The 16,872-nt window shown below is 53.0% G+C and overlaps 1 protein-coding gene across 1 annotated transcript in view; it reads left to right on the plus strand.

The window, feature by feature from the left end:
• The first annotated feature begins 356 nt into the window (after window positions 1-356).
• Nova2 (NOVA alternative splicing regulator 2) overlaps window positions 357-16,872 on the plus strand; it is a 41,911-nt gene continuing 25,395 nt past the window's right edge. The window contains exons 1-2 of the mRNA XM_076572331.1: window positions 357-554; window positions 16,029-16,172. Coding sequence (XP_076428446.1) covers window positions 470-554; window positions 16,029-16,172 — 229 coding nt within the window. The 5' untranslated portion in view covers window positions 357-469. The remainder of the gene's footprint in view (window positions 555-16,028; window positions 16,173-16,872) is intronic.

Below are 16,872 nucleotides of genomic sequence, written 5' to 3' on the forward strand. Positions count from 1 at the left end.
GGTGTCCGGTCCCCTCTGCACCCCACGGGCTCAGCCAAGTGCCGGCTTCGGGTGATCTTTGAGAGACCAGGACCCCACCCCTCAGTTCTCCATCCCAGACCCCCTACCCACCCACCCTCTCCACCCTGCTCTCCCCCCCCCCCCGTCCTCCCAGCTCTGTCAGCGCTCTCCCCCCCCAGCCCCCTCCCGCTTCCCTCCCCGCCGCTCCCCTCCCCCCTCCTCACCGCCCCCTCCCCTCCCCCTCCCTCCCCTCCCCCTCCCCCGCCCCCCCACCATGAGGATGATGGCCGCCGGCGCGGTGCACGGCCTCTTCACGGCCTCCGCGGCCCCGCAGCCGCCGCCGCCCCCGCCGCCGCCGCCGCCGCCGCAGCCCCAGCCTCCCCAGCAGCCGTCGCCGCCGCCACAGCAGCCGCCGCCGCCGCCGCAGCCGCCGCAGCAGCAGCAGCAGCCGCCGCCCCAGGCCCCCCCCATGGAGCCCGAGGCCCCGGATTCCCGCAAGAGGCCCCTCGAGACGCCCCCCGAGGTGGTCTGCACCAAGCGCAGCAACACGGGAGGTGAGGCAGGGCTGCGGGACCGTGGCGTGGGGCGTGGGGGGGGGGGAGGAATCGCGCGCCGAAGGGGGCATCGCCGTCCTCCATCATCCCCCCCCCCATCCCTGGCTGGCAGGTGCAAGTGCTCCGGGGAGGGGAGGGGCGGTCCTCCGCGAGGAGCTGGGGACCCGGACGGACCCCTTTCTCTTGTCGCTGAAGCCCCTGGGGCTGAGAGCTTTGTCTGCGATGAGAGGGGCTGGGGGGGAGGGGGTGGTAAGTGTCCTTGTGGTGTGGGGGGGAGTTACGGATGAGGGGCGTGGGTCCCTTCTGGGCCAGGGTGTCCTTGAGGGGTGTGTGATGTGACCCTTTGGGGCAGGGGTGTTCCCCCGGGTTTGCGTGTCCCGGTTGGGGGAGGGGAAGGAGTAGAGACAGGCCTGCCGACCGACCGACCGGGAGCTTCTGAACCTCCCTCCCTGGGGATGTCCTGAGCAAGGGCTGTCCCGGAAAGGGGCGGGTGTGGACAGTATGCGGGACCGTGCGTGGGGACAAGCTGGGTGGGTGTGTTGGGTGACAGGGAGGAACGGGTGGGTGTGTAAAGCTGGAGGGGAAGATGGAAGGGCAGGACAGGTGTGTGTATCTGTGAGGGTCCTGTGGGGCCTGGGTATGTGACATGAAGAGACCATGGATATGGCAGGGCAGGGGGTGTGAGTATGTATGTGAAAGACGGGGCTGAACACAAGACCCTCCGGGGTGGGTGTGTGACAAGAGAAGGGATGTGCTTGTCACTCCGGAGGGGGCTCTCGACACACGAGCGAGAGGGGTGTGTGTGACGTGCAAGGGTGTGTGTGTAGGGAGGCAGAAAGGATGGACTCTGGGTGTGAACCATGAGAATATGTGTGGACTGGGGGGACAGGGGTTCTACCAGGTGGGGTACCAGTGCGAATGGATGGGGTGGAGTGGGACCAGGAGAAGCTGGTGCAGGGATGTGACAGGGAAAAAGGGTGTGGGTGTGACTCCAGAGAGGCTATGGTTGGGCGTGACACATGGAGGTGTGCAACGGTGACATCAGAGGGGGTGTGTAACTGGGGGTGGTGGGGGTACGAAGAGGGAGAGCTGGGGCTCGTGGCTGGGTGAAACCCGTTGAGGGTGTGTTCACAAGGAGAGTGAAAAATGGAGTTCCAAGTGACTTAGGGATGTATGCTCGGGACACCCCGGATCCGGGAGATGTGCGACACCCAAATGTGTGTAGATGTGTAACGCGGGGAGGTGTGTGTAGAAGAGCTGGGTGTGTTACACCAGAGATGGGGTGGGGGGAGATGCAAGGGGGTGACAGCATGGGTGTGCATGTGTGTATGAGGCAGCTCCATGTTAGATACCTCGGAGACGCGTAGGCTGCACAAAACGGACCCTCTGTGTGTGCCGTCTGTGAGAGGTGTGTGTGTGTGTGCACAGCAGAAAAGGCTAAGCAGGGGACCCGAGGCGCTGTCCTCGATGCCAGTGGGGACAGGAAACAAGTGGGACATGGGGGAAGCGAGGATCTTCAGAGCTCTCCGGCTCTCTGATAGGAAGGAGACCCCCAGAATAGACAGATTCTCCCTCGTGATCCCCAAACCCCCTCTTCATCTTGTTTGAACAAGGAGCGCATATAACCTCCCTCCAGCTTGGCTCAGCAGCAGTCAGGTGCCGACTCCCCATGCCTCCCCTGGAATTAACGGGAGTCCCTTCCTTCTTTCTCTCTCCCCAGGCCCCCTCACCTCAAGCCAGGTGGGACAGGATTCCAAGTTCCCTGGGATGCCTGGGAGGGTGCTCAGCAGAAATTGAAGGAAAGGGAAGTTGGGGGAGGGGTGAGAGAGAATTTCCTGCCTGTCTTCCTGCCCCCACCCCTAGCACAAACATGAAAATGTCCAAAGCCGGCTTCCTTTCTTCCTTCCTGCCCTGGTGCTGATGCCAGTCTCAGTAAGGATCAGGGACCCAGATCTGGCTAGGCGGCAGTTGCCGTGCGTGGCCGCTGGTGACCGTCCCTTCCAGTGCTGCTGTGGCAGGCTCTGAGATCCAGGTGAATTTCTCAATTCAACACTCTGAATTGGAGTATTGGAGGTGTGGTGTGTGTGTGGGGTGTGTGTGTGTGTGTGTGTGTGTGTGTGTGTGTGTGTGTGTGTGTGTGTGTGTTAGCCAGTGAGGGAAACTGAGGCTCAGTGAGATGAAACAGCTTATCCAAGGTCACAGGGCTCCTAAGAGGCAGATCCAGAATTTATTGAACCCTGGACTGATTGGTTGCAGGTCACCAAGACTTAATCACTGGGATTTCATGTTTCCTTCTACAGTGGCAAAACTAAGTGGAGTCTTTAGGGACTGTAACCTGCAGACCCTCCCCTACCTCCAGACCATATCTGGGGAAACTGAGGCCAGGAGATACAAAAAAGCGGTCCTCTATTGAGAGAAATAGTCTGGAGCAAGGCAAATGTCGGTGACTTTGATCTCAGATTTGTTAGTTCCTTTCAGTGGAGGACCGTGGTGGCTGTGGGATGCTTGGCCAACCTCTCCCTCTTTCTGCGCCTCTGTGTCCCCAGCTTCTAAATGCACGCATGACAATAACGATATTGATAATGTCATAATGGCTAGCATATCATTGCTTAATGTCAGACATGCAATTCCATCTCATTCTCCCAACATGCTGTGATGTAAAAATACCAATAAATTATAATCACGGCTAACATTTATGGTGCCAAGAAGTATTATGGAAACTATTGGACATGGGTCAGTGAATACTTCCGATTCTGTTACCCATCTTTCAAATGAACGCTGAAGCACAGAGAGGTTTGGGAACTTGGGCAAGATCACTCAGCTAAGAAGAAGCAGGACTATGATTTGAACTAGGGAGGCCAGCTCCACGGTGTGGACAGATTCTATGGAGGATGCCTTATTCAGAGAGGACACAGGTTCAGAGTGGTGGAGGACTATACCAGGGCATGACAGGTGATAACAGACCAAACAAACCTTGTTGTTAGGGGCATTGGGGGCGGGGGCAGGAACTAGTGGCCTTTCTGGCTGGTGTCTGGAAACCTGGCTGGCTGACAAATGTCACTGGAGGGAAAGGAGGTTACTCAGAGCAAGAGGACTCCAGTGAAGAGATTGGAAGAAAATCCAGCCTTGGGAGTTATTTGAAAAAAAAAAAAAATCAAAGAAACTGCCTGTAATCCCAGCTATGGAGAGGCTAGCGTGGGATGATTGGAGATTGAAGGTCATCCTGGGCTACACAGCCAGACCCTGTCTCAAAATAAAAAAGTAAAATGAATAAACAAATAAAAAATGGAGCTAGGGATGTAGCTCAATTGTGGAACCTTTGCCTAGAATCCTCTCGTGGGGGCCTGGATGCATGTCACAGTGGTAGATCCCCTGCCTAGAACCCCCCAGTGAGGGGCTGGGGGTGTGGCTCAGTGGTAGAGCCCCTGCCTAGAATCCCCCAGTGAGGGGCTGGGGGTGTGGCTCAACAATCAAATTCGTGCCCAGCATGTGCAAGGCACTGAGCTTTATACCCAGTACCAAGGTTTTTTTTTTTTGGGGGGGGGGGGTGACACCTGTCTGGTAGACTTAAGAGTGTCCCCAGAAAGAGCCTCAAGTGGCCTAGCTGGTACAGGTGCTTTCTGCACAAGCCTGGCCATGTGGATGTGATTCCTGGATCTCACGCAAAGGCAAAAGGAGAGGCACACCTGCAAAAAGCTGCCCTCTCCCCTTCTTGCACACATCGTGGCACATGAGCGCACACATACATCATGCACACACACAATAATAAAAAGTAAGTGTAAGAGTGTCACCTATTAGCCGGGCGGTGGTGGCGCACGCCTTTAATCCCAGCACTCGGGAGGCAGAGCCAGGCGGATCTCTGTGAGTTCGAGGCCAGCCTGGGCTACCAAGTGAGCTCCAGGAAAGGCGCAAAGCTACACAGAGAAACCCTGTCTCGAAAAATCAAAAAAAAAAAAAAAAAAAAAAAAAAAAAAAAAAAAAAAGAGTGTCACCTATTGTGCAGGCTGTAATTTTTGTTTGTTTGTTTTGTTTTTTGATTTTTGGTTTTTTTTGTTTTGTTTTGTTTTTCGAGACAGGTTTTCTCTGTAGTTTTGCGCCTTTCCTGGGTCTCGCTCTGTAGACCAGACTGGCCTCGAACTCACAAAGATCCACCTGCCTCTGCCTCCCAAGTGCTGGGATTAAATGCGTGCGCCACCATCGCCCAGCGCAGGCTGTAATTCTTAAGCTCTAACTTCAGTGACCAGATCATCTTACTTGGCCCGCCATCGGCAGGCACAGACATATCTCACACCCCAGGAGCTCCCCACCCAGATCTCAACCCCAGAGTCGCTGACCCCAAACACACACACACACACACACACACACACACACACACAGAGAGGCCACCAGGACAAAAGCCCTGGATGGACAGAGGCTGGAGAGATGGCTCAGCAGTAAAGAGCACGTGTTCTCACAGAGGACCCAGGTTCAATCCTCAGTGCCTGCACAGTGGCTCACGACCGGTTGTAACTACAGTTCCTGGGGAGTCAATGCCTTCTTCTGACTTCCGAGGGCACCGGGTAATGCATGTGGTACACTTTAGACATTTTTAAAAGATATTTTATGTCTTTGAGTGTTTTGCTCACATGTGCTCACTTAAGCAAATCACTTAATACATATAAAATATATAAATCTAAAACTAAGAAAAAAAAGTCATGGAAGGAAAACTTCCTTGCCAGCTTCAAAGCATATCACCACCGTGTGTTTGGCATGGGACTCTTAACAAGGGATATCAATGCTCCAAACCTCAGTCTCCCTTCTGGAAAATGGGGTCAGCAGGATTCACTGCTCTAGATAAACTGACTGGTCTGGGTGGTTCCGTCTAGTTACTGAAATTCCCTGTGCAAGCCAGACATGGTGACCCGTGTTGGTAGCTCCCCAACTTCCCCCAGCATCCATATAGGTTCTGGGGATTCAAACTCCAGTCCTCTTGCTGGAGCGTATTATCACTACTCCATCATGGCTTCCAACTCTGCCACCAAGAATATGGAAGAATAATCCTTTCTTAAATTATTTTTATTTTAAGTGTGTGTGTGTGTGTGTGTGTGTGTGTGTGTGTGTGTGTGTGTGTGTGCATATGCTCATGTGTGTGGGTGCCCTCAGAGGCCAGAGGTATAGGATCCCTGCCTGGAGCTGGGGCTCCTAGCAGTTGTAAGCCGCCAGATGTGGGTACTGGCAACCAAACTCCAGATATTTGCAAAAACAGTAACTGGCTTGCCATCTCTTTAGTCCCAGAATAACCTTTTTTTTTTTTAAGTGAGACTTGCCCAAGGGGGCTTTACGCTTGCTTTTTGTCTGGTTTGTTTTGTTTACAATCGTATTACATTTATTCATTCAAGTGGATGGGGCACATCAGGTCAGCTTATGGTTCTTTCCTTCCACAGTATGGGTCCCAGTCATCAAACTCAGGTCTTCGGATCCGGTGGCGGGCACCTCCGCTTGATAAGCCACCCTGCCAGCCCCACCCCTTCCTCCCCTCCTCTTTTCTTCTATTTTGGTATGCTGTGGAATTGAACCCAGGACTTCACATAGGCTAGGCAGGTGCTCTACCCCTGTGCTACATCTCCAGGCCCACTGCACCGATCTCTCGGTCTCTCTAAGAGCATCACACCCTCAGGATGTTACTCTGAGCAGGCACAATCCAGACAGGCTGCTCTTCTGCACAAGCTAGCACATGATCATTCATGAAGAGACCCAAATGCCTTGCCGCCCCACCCCTCCCCAGCACATGCTTCCACACCATGCCCTCGATGTTTCTTGGCTTCCCCCAGTAACCACCCCCTCCACCACCAATGCTTCCAGTGACATTCTCAAACTCACACCCTGGGCTCCTCTTGCCTTTGTACAACACATCAACTCCCCCAGCCCCAGCCCCCACCACGAACAGGTACCATGAGGACAACACCCCAACTTTGGTTCCCTCTAGACATAGTATCACCCAAAACAACCTCGCTAAGATGTGTGCTTCTTTGACCCCACGTGCATGCTCATGTGTGTGTGTGTGTGTGTGTGTGTGTGTGTGCGCGTGTGCGTGTGCGTGTGCGTGTGCGTGTGCGTGTGTGTGTGTGTGTGTGTGTGTGTGTGTATGCATGGAGGCCAGAGGAAGATCTCCAGTATCCTCTCTATTACCTTCTGCCTTATTGAGTTGGAGGTCTCTGCTTGAACATAGATCTGGATTATTTTCGGCTAGGCTGACAGCAGGCAAGTGCCAGCCAGCCTCCCGTCTCCACCCACCACAGCACTAGGTTTGAGGCATACTTGAGTGTGAGACTTTTTGTATAGGTGCTAGAATCCCATGGTTGCACAGAAAATACTTTCAACCACTGAGCTGTCTCTCCAGTCCCAAACGTTTTTTGGCTTATATGCATGTGTGTGAGTGGTGTTTTGTTTTGTATCAAGACAGAGTTTTGCTGTGTAGCCCTAACTAGCCTGGGTGGTGTAGCCCAGCCTGGCTTTGAACTTGGGGCAGTCCTCCTGCCTCTGCCTCTGGAGTACTGAGATTAGAGACGTGTGCCACTACGTCAGCCTGGGCTCTAATTTTGTCACTGGTGACCCCTGGGGAACTAAGCCACCTTACAGGATCCACTCGGTGGCAATGTCCCACTCTTGCCTGGAGAGTCCAGATCTCTTGGGTAGGCCAGATTTCTCTGTAAGGCAGTGTACTGGGTGAGTGTACCGGAAGCATCGTCAAGGGAGATGGGCGTGAAAGGAAGTGTTGGCCGGGGGCCTGGTAAGCGGGAGGGGCCAGCTTTGTCTTGAGGTGGCCATGCTTGACACTGCACCCCGGAGGAGACCGGCGAGAGGGGCGTGGGAGCTTTCCTCATCAACTGCTCTGTCACTCTGTCACTGTCACTGGGCTCTGGGAGCTGTGTGGACGAGTGTGAGTCCTGGCCTCTGGCCTGTCTTCCTCACGGGCACAGAAAGCTCAGCATTGGCTGTTCAGACAGGGAAAGAAAGGCCTGTGAGGTCTCCGGGTTCCAGGTTCAGCCAAGGTCAACGTCTCTGCCTTTGCTGTAGGAAACAGAGGCTTGGCTCCTTCCCAAAAGAGGTGGACTCCGTAGTGTGCTGTGCCCCAAACAGGGAGGCTAGGTGGAAGTTTCTAGAAAGGACAGGTGACAGACAGAGGTCCACAGTGGGGACTTCTGGAGTTCATATTTTTGAGTCTCTATAGTCAGGAGGCCTCATCACCCACAAGTGTTTTTATGTTCTTCTTGACTATTGTGAGTTTATGTTGATACACTGAAAGAGGTAAAGCCATTTGTAATTATTGGCAATGGTTTTTAAATCTCATCCCAACTCTTTTAGTGGGCTATTTTCTTTGAGTTAATTCTGTGTGTGTGTGTGTGTGTGTGTGTGTGTGTGTGTGTGTGTGTGTGTGTGAAACAATGAGTTTTATTATGAATTTTTAACATTTTAAATTACATGTATTCATTCATGGTGTGTGTATGTGTGTGGGTGTGTCTGGGTATGTATGCCGCAGCACACATGTGGAGATCTGAGAAGAGTGGCTGATAGACTGGGGGGCAAATGCCTTTACCTGCTGAGGCATCTCGCTGGCCCCTCGTTATGACATTTCCATGAGTCTATCACATAGATGATGGATGAAGGGGTAGGTGGATGGATGGATGGGTGGATGGATGGATGATACATACATATACATGATACATATATGTATAATTTGAGGTAGGGCCTTATGTAGTCCAGGCTCACCTTAAGCTCTGTAAGTAGCCCAGCATGACCTTGAACTCCTGATCCTCCTATTTCCGCCTCCCAAATGCTGACGTTACAGGTGTGTGCCACTGTGCCCGGTTTACACAGCACTGGGGACCAGGTTGGACGTGGGCATCCCACGGGCTAGCCGAGCAACCTGCCTTTGAATACATCTGCCTTCCCAGGAATTAGATGGATCCTGCATCTGAGAGAAACTAGCTATATTTTTGCTTCGTGTTGGGTTTTTGTTCCTTGTTTTTCTCGTCAGAGACAGAGTCTCATGTGGGGTAGGTAGGCCCACAGCTCTCTCCGCAGTCCGGGCTCGCTTCAGTGGGGCTGGGATTAGAGGTGTGCCCCATCAGGTCCTGTTGTGGTAGCTGTCTCCCTTCTGCCACAGTTGTTTGTTTTAATTACATTTATTTGGTTAATTACTTATTCACTTAGGGTGTTGTGTGTGTGTGTGTGTGTGTGTGTGTGTGTGTGTGTGTGTACGTGCCTGTTCGGTGGGGCACAAGTGGGGGTCACAGGACGGCTTGAGGAGCTGGTTCTCTCCTTCCCCCCAGGGGGACTGAGGACTCGAACTCCAGTGGTCACGTTGGAGGCAAGCGCCCTCACCTACTGAGCCATCTTGCCGGCCCAAGTTTCTTTGGTTGTTTTTTTAAAAACAGAAACTCCCTCTGCAACCCAGGCTGGGCTGGACATTTCAAATACTTCACCGTCCTGAGTTCTAGGATCCAGGATGTGCACAGCCATGCCTGGCTTGAAATCTTCTGAGCCATCTCGCTGGTCCAGAATTTCCCCCCTGTCCATACATGTGTTCATACGTCTTAAAAGTTTAAGGAAAAGGGGCTCCCTGCTGTATCCCCAGCATCGAATGCCAGCACGGCCCCCGAGCAGGTGTTCAAGGAAGACTCATTGCAGAAAGGGAAGGAAGAAGGAGAGGAGACGGAAAGATGTCGTGATTCAGGGGTGCATAGGAGGGCAGAAATCAAGTTTACGACAGAAGAAAGCTGGAGAGAGCTGGTGATGGCTGAGCAGGTTTAAAAAAAAAAAATACTTCCCACCCAGCTTGATGACCTGAGTTCACTCCCCAGGACCCACATGTAGTTATTCTCTGACCTCCATACTCACACCACGGCACCCCTACAAACACACACACACACACACACACACACACACACACACACACACACACACACGGGGAGAGAGGAAACAAAATGTAATGACAACACCCTACAAAGGAAGGTACCAGAGAGATTTCCGGACAAGAGACTAGGCATGGGTTGCCCTTGTATCAGAAGGCCTTCCCCAGGCAGGGTGGGAAAGTGCTGGCCTGTAACTCCAGCTATTCTGGAGACTGAGGCAAGGAGGACTGTGAGTTGAAGGTCATTCTGGATAACTCAGTTAGATCCTATCTCAAAATAAAAAACTTTTAAAAAGGCTGGAAATGTAACTCAGTGGTAGAGCACTTGCTTCAAATCTGACCATGTAGGAGTTGGGGCATGGCTCAGTGGTAGAGCCCCTGCCTAGAGTCCCCCAGTAAGGGGCTGGGGTGTGGCTCAGTGGTAGAGCCCCTGCCTAGAATCCCCCAGTGAGGGGCTGGGGTGTGGCTCAGTGGTAGAGACTCTGCCTAGAATCCCCCAGTGAGGGGCTGGGGGTGTGGCTCAGTGATAGAGCCCCTGCCTAGAATCCCCCAGTGAGGGGCTGGGGGTGTGGCTCAGTGGTAGAGCCCCTGCCTAGAATCCCCCAGTGAGGGGCTGGGGGCGTGGCTCAGTGGTAGAGACCCTGCCTAGAATCCCCCAGTGAGGGGCTGGGGGCGTGACTCAGTGGTAGAGACCCTACCTAGAATCCCCCAGTGAGGGGCTGGGGCGTGGCTCAGTGGTGGAGCCCCTGATTAGAGTCCCCCAGTGAGGGGCTGGGGGTGTGGCTTAGTGGTGGAGCCTCCACCTAGAATTCCCCAGTGAGAGGCTGGGGTGTGGCTCAGTGGTAGAGCCCCTGCCTAGAATCCCCCATTGAGGGGCTGGGGTGTGGCTCAGTGGTAGAGCCCCTGCCTAGAATCCCCAGTGAGGGGCTGGGAGGGTGGCTCAGTGGTAGAGCACTTGTCTAGTATGTAGGAGGCTCTGACTTCAATCCAATTGTTAGTACCACAAAAAGAAAATAAAAGAACAGGTGAGATGGCTCAGCGGGTAAGACGGGCACTGCCGTGTGTGGTGACCTAAGGAGAGGTAAAGAACCGGCAGCGGCCCCAGATTGTCCTCTGACCTCCGTGTGTGCTGCATACATACAGAGAGAAGGTGGGCTAAAGAAGAAAAAATCAAAGAGGACATTTCCAAAAAGTGGGTCACAGCTTGGGCAGACTAGATGATGAGGGACATAAAGTTCCCCCTCTTTCTCTGGCTTTCTACTCACAGAGCACCCATCATGTGCTGAGCACTGAAAGGTACTTTACTACAAGCTCTTGAAAGGCAGAGGCAGGAGGTTGGTGGCGCAGGCCTTTGATCCCAGCACTCCAGAGGCAGAGGCAGGAGGATCTCTGTGAGTTGGAGACCAGCCTGGTTTACAGAATGAGTTCCAGGACAGCCAGCCTCAAAAACAAACAATGGATGGTCATAATGATAGCAGCATATGGCGTGGATAAGTGCTGTGTGCCCAAAACATACTAGCTGCTTTTCGGGTCACTGCTGAGTGAATGATTATATCCCCTGGAAGTCAGTGCTACTGTGTCTTCAATTTTACTGTTAGGGAATTGAGGCTGGAAAAGAGGTGAGACAAAGTATCCAAAGCCATTTAGACTTTCAGTAACAAAATTCACACTTCATTTGTGATCCTCTGCCTGCTCCATATGGAAATCGCCAGCTGGAGCTTGAGGGGTCACAGGACAGAGGGAATGAGGTGTGGACATCCCAGCTTTCAGAGATGATAGACACTTCTGAGCACCCAAAGGGAACCCGGGAGGGATAGTCGTCATGACGCAGCCTGTCATTCCAGCACTTGAGTGACTGAGGCAGGAGGATTATGAATTTGAGGCCAGTCTAGGGTACATGGCTAAGCTGTATTAAAAAAAAAAAAAAAAAGAGGAGGGGAGAGAAGAAAGTGAATGGAGCAGGGGTCCTGATGATGGATGAGAGGGCTCCCTGGGGGAGGGGGGAGGTTAATTACCTAATAGGCTTAATGGTCTGATTAGGCCATTTTAAGAGGATTGCCTTGGGCTCAATAAAACCCTTTTATTCTTGACTTCCTCCTCATGCTTAGAAGGCCAGGTCCAGCCACTGTGCCCCACACCACCATACAAAACATATTAGGATCCCAGATCCCTCACTCTGAAGGACCCCTGCTGAGGTGGAAGAACTTAGCACCTACCCCATCCAGGTCAGCTTTCTATAGTTTGTGCAGGGCTAGAAGTGGAGCTCAGGACCTGGAACAGTAGGTGGACGCTCCACACTGGTGCACTCTGGGCAGGGGCTCTACCACTGAGCCACGCCCCCAATGCCTCACTGGGGGATTCTAGGCAGGGGCTCTACCACTGAACCACACCCCAGCCCCTCACTGGGGGATTCTAGGTAGGGGCTCTACCACTGAGCCACACCCCCAGCCCCTCACTGGGGGATTCTAGGTAGGGGCTCTACCACTGAGCCACACTCCCAGCCCCTCACTAGGGGATTCTAGGCAGGGGCTCTACCACTGAGCCACACCCCCAGCCCCTCACTGGGGGATTCTAGGCAGGGGCTCTACCACTGAGCCACACCCCCAACCCCTCACTGGGGGATTCTAGGCAGGGGCTCTACCACTGAACCACACCCTAGCCCCTCACTGGGGGATTCTAGGCAGGGGCTCTACCACTGAGCCACACCCCAGCCCCTCACTGGGGGATTCTAGGCAGGGGCTCTACCACTGAGCCACACCTCCCAATTGCAAATAACTATTTTCTTTTATGTGCTCTGGGAGGCAGCTTTGCTCACCCTACTACCATTTGGGGTTTTGTGTTTGATGGTTAAAAATAGGCATTCTATACTTAAAAGAAAAAGTTGAAATCCCTGGGGGACGGTAAAGCCCTGAAGCCTTGGAAGCAGAATGGCCCGACTCCCTTCCTTTTCCCACTTTTTATCCCAAGCCTACTGTGTGCTGTTGATGGTGCAAGGGACACAGAGGTGCGCTCTGTGGGTGGGGTCCGTGTTGGCCCTGTGTGACAAACTGCTCTGGATGTATGAAGCAAGGTGTGTGTGTGGGGGGGGGTGCCTTCACTTCTCAGTGTTGCAGGAAAGGTTGTGAGAATAAGTAACATTGCAGTGAAGTCCCCCAAAATGAGAGGAAGTGCCAGGCAGAGAGCATCTGCAAAGGCCTTGAGGTGGGAGGGAACAGGTAATATCCGAAGAAATAGAAGGACAGTGAATCTGGTCCCCAAGGGTGATGAGGAGGCGAAGATGAGACACAGGGTCATATTACAAAAGGCCTCCCACTGAAAAGGCTGTAGAATTTTCATCCTGGGAGCACCGAGGGCTAACTGTTTAGAAGTTAAAAGTTAGGTTAGAGATTTGCCTTAAGGATGCACTAACTAGGTGTTTCACGTGTGGCTGAATTACCGAGAACATCGGTCTATAAGAATGACTGTCCAGAGGTCAGCAAGCTGGCTTAGCAGGAGCCCGTCGGTGGTGGCGCACGCCTTTAAATCTCAACACTAGGGAGGTAGAGGCAGATGGATCTCTGAGTTCAAGGCCAGCCTGGTCTACTAAGCGAGTTCCAGGACAGCCAGGGTTACACAGAGAAACCCTGTCTCAACAAAAACAAAACAAAGCAAGATGGCTCCATAGGTAAAGAGGCTTGCTGTCAAGCCTGAGGACCTGAGTTCAGTCCTCGGGTTCCTCACCGAGGGAGGAGAGAACTGACTCCCACAGGTTGTCCTCTGGCCTATGTAAGGTAAACCTTGCCCTTTGGAACCACGAGTTCCAAACCCATAAGGAATCCTATCTCTTGTCTCCACACACGTGCAAACATGTATGCATTCCCCCAACGGTGCACAAAGTGAAAATCTCCAATCCAGCCCTCATCGGTCCATTTCCCCGTCGTGGCTCCCTAAGTCAGTCCACTGCCCCTCGGGACCTCTTGTAACACCTGCCTCCTTCCCCTTTGCCCTTACGATCTGTTCCTGTCATAGGCATCAGAGGAATATTCTTGTTTTGTCTTGTTTTCAAGATAGGGTCTCATATAGCGCAACTCGAACTCACTGTGTAGCCAAGGATAACCCTGAACTCCTGCCTCTGCCTCCCAAGTGCCAGGATCACAGGTGTGCACCATCACACTCAATTTATATGGTGCTGGGGGTCAAACCCAGGGCTTCATGCATGCTAGGCAAGCACTCTGTTGTATCCATAGCCTAAAGCCAGGCATGGTGGCATGTGCTTTAATCCCAGCACTTAGGAGATGGATACAGTTGGATATCTATGAGCCTGGTCTACATAGTGAGTTCCAGGACAGTCAGGGCTACATAAGAGAGAGAACTTGTCTCCCAAAAAAATATATTTTTGCTTTTTATTTATCTGTGTGTGTGTGTGTGTGTGTGTGCGCGCGCGCACACACGCGCGCGCGTGCGCACATGTATGCACACGCACCATGGCATGCTTTTGCAGACCAGAGGACAGCTTGCAGGAGTCAGTTCTCTCCTTCCACAATGTCGGTCCTGGGTATTGAACTGAAGTCCTCAGGCTTGGCAGCAAGCGCCTCTCACCACTGAGCCATCTTGCTGGCCCCGGAGGAATGTTCTCAAATCTTGAATTAGTTCACACACCCTTGATCCTCCCATCCTGCTGGAGTAAGAGCCACAGACGTCACCGAGGCCCACAAGCCCACCACTGCACCAGCACCGTCTCCCCTTTCCCCGCCCACCAACCATCCACCGTTGGCTTTCCTAAGGATTCACTTTTGCCGTGCGGCTCCTCTCCTCCACTGTACCTCAGTGATAACAGACCAGGACATGGACTCCAGAACCAGGCTGAGTCCACATTCCAGCTCTGCATCCTACCAGCTCAGGGACTCTGGGAGGATTCCTTGTTAACCTTATTTCTCCCATCTGTAGAATGGGTTTCTTTTCAGGGACAGCGTGAAAATTAAAATAGCTGATGTTTGTAAAGGACTTTGGGTGGAACTGAGCGTTTATCGGGTGCTGCACATGAGTGATGAATACACGTGCCTGCTCAGAGCTGGGCCGGGTGGCCAGAGGCCTGTCATCTCAGACCCTCCGAAAGCTGAGGCAGGAGAATCAACCCCCAAGTTCAGTGCTTGCTTAGGATACAGAGTGAGTTGAAAGCCAGCTCTAGGCAACCTGGTGAGACCCTGTCCCAAAAATTTTAAAGGGGACTGGGACATGGCTCAGTGGTAGAGCCCCTGCCTAGAATCCCCCAGTGAGGGCCTGGGGTGTTGCTCAGTGGTAGAGCCCCTGCCTAGAATCCCCCAGTGTGGGGCTGGGGTGTGGCTCAGTGGTAGAGCCCCTGCCTAGAATCCCCCAGTGAGGGGCTGGGGTGTGGCTCAGTGGTAGAGCCCCTGCCTAGAATCCCCCAGTGAGGGGCTGGGGGTGTGGCTCAGTGGTAGAGTCCCAGCCTAGAATCCCCCAGTGAGGGGCTGGGGGTGTGGCTCAGTGGTAGGGCCCCTGCCTAGAATCCCCCAGTGAGGGGCTGGGGTGTGGCTCAGTGGTAGAGTCCCTGCCTAGAATCCCCCAGTGAGGAGCTGGGGTGTGGCTCAGTGGTGGAGCCCCTGCCTAGAATCCCCCAGTGAGGGGCTGGGGGCATGGTTCAGTGATAAAGTATTTGCAAGAGACCCTCAGTTCAATACCCAGTACCCTAAAACAGTAAAAGAAAGTGTGTGATGTTGAGGATGTGCACTTCGGTAGGCCTTCACATCTGATCTTGTACTCCTCTGCCCTCCCCATTCCTTTTCCTGCTGCTTTTTGCTCTCACACCACTTCCTCTGGTCTTGCATGAACTCCGGGGTCTTTCCTCTCGAGAAGAATGTAATTGTCCGAGCTCTAGCTTAGCTTACTCCAATCCTCATGGCCTTATTTGCACACAGAGTGCGGGAAGCTTTTACTGTTTCCCCGCATTCGTGCCAAGTATGTATACAAGCAGGTGCTCAGTCATTGTTTGTTGAATGAATGAATGAGTCCTGAGGATGTGGCTTAGTCGACAGAGTGCTGGTCCAGCAGGCATGGAGCCCTGAGTTCCATCCCCAGCACCACATAAATTCAGTATCGTGGTGCACTCCCGTGATCCCAGTACTTGGGATATGGTGTGGAGAGAGGAGGATTAGGAATTCAAGGCCATCCACAACTACATAATTTGAGTCCGTCCTGGGCTGTGTGAGAGCCTGTCTCAAAAAAAATAAATTGAATGTAGGTCAGGCATGGTGGTGCACAACCTTGAATCCCAGCGCTGGGGAGACAGAGGCGGGAAGATCTCTGTGAACTCGAGACCAGCCTGGTCTGCATAGTGTGTTCCAGACCAGCCAGGGGCTACATAGTGAGACTTTGTTGCAAAAAAAAAAAAAAAAAAAAGAGTGAATGAGTGAGTGAGGGAAGCTGGTTTTGTGCTTGCTCTCTTTCTAACTGCTGTTGCCATGGTCATTACTACAGTGTGAAGCTGTGATTTGGTGGGCCCCATGCTGGGATCTTCCTGGAGGTGCCTTTCTAAAGTGGGACCCCTCCCTCGCTCACTGCCTCCCCCCCTGTATGCCCTGCAGAGGAAGGCGAGTACTTCCTGAAGGTGCTCATCCCCAGTTACGCAGCCGGCTCCATCATCGGCAAAGGTGGCCAGACCATCGTGCAGCTGCAGAAGGAGACGGGAGCCACCATCAAGCTATCTAAGTCCAAAGACTTCTACCCAGGTAAGCCCCAGACCCGCCAGGTGCCTGAGCATCGACCTCGCTCTCTCCTCTCCACTTTCCTGGGACTGTGGGAGTCATGGAGGGGGCCTGCCTTCCCTCCCCATAAAAGAGTCTGAGCTGCCTGCAACCCAAGGGGCCTGGCCTGAGCAGATGGGGGTGGGGGCAGGGCCAGACAATGAGCTGCTGCATATTCATGACCTCATTTGCATTATGCCAGGCAGTTGTGTCCCTTCCCACACACCTGCCGCCTCCGGTCAGTTGGAGCAGCCAGGGTGGGGAGGGTGGCAGGTGTCATGGCTGGGTAGGGGCAGCCATCCCAATTACTCATACCCCTCTGTCCATTTGGACTTGTTACCCTCACTTGCATCCAATTTACTCTCCTCTGAGTTGTTTTGGAGAGGGGGCACTTTTTTATTTTTATCTTTTCTTTTCTTTCTTTCTCTTTTTTTTTTTTTTCCATTGAGATAGTGCTTCACTTAGCCCAGGCTGGCCTGGAACTTCCTTAAGTAGTCAAGAGTGACCTTGAAATCATGTGCGCCCCATACGCAGTTTGTTTTCTTGGGGCATTTTGATTTTGTTTTTTTGTTTTTCAAGACAGGGTTTCTCTGTGTAGCTTTGCGCCTTTCCTGGAACTCACTTGGTAGCCCAGACTGGCCTCGAACTCACAGAGATCCTCCTGGCTCTGCCTCCTGAGTGCTGG

This window comes from Peromyscus maniculatus, chromosome 1, assembly GCF_049852395.1.
Source record: "Peromyscus maniculatus bairdii isolate BWxNUB_F1_BW_parent chromosome 1, HU_Pman_BW_mat_3.1, whole genome shotgun sequence".
Lineage (NCBI taxonomy): Eukaryota > Metazoa > Chordata > Mammalia > Rodentia > Cricetidae > Peromyscus > Peromyscus maniculatus.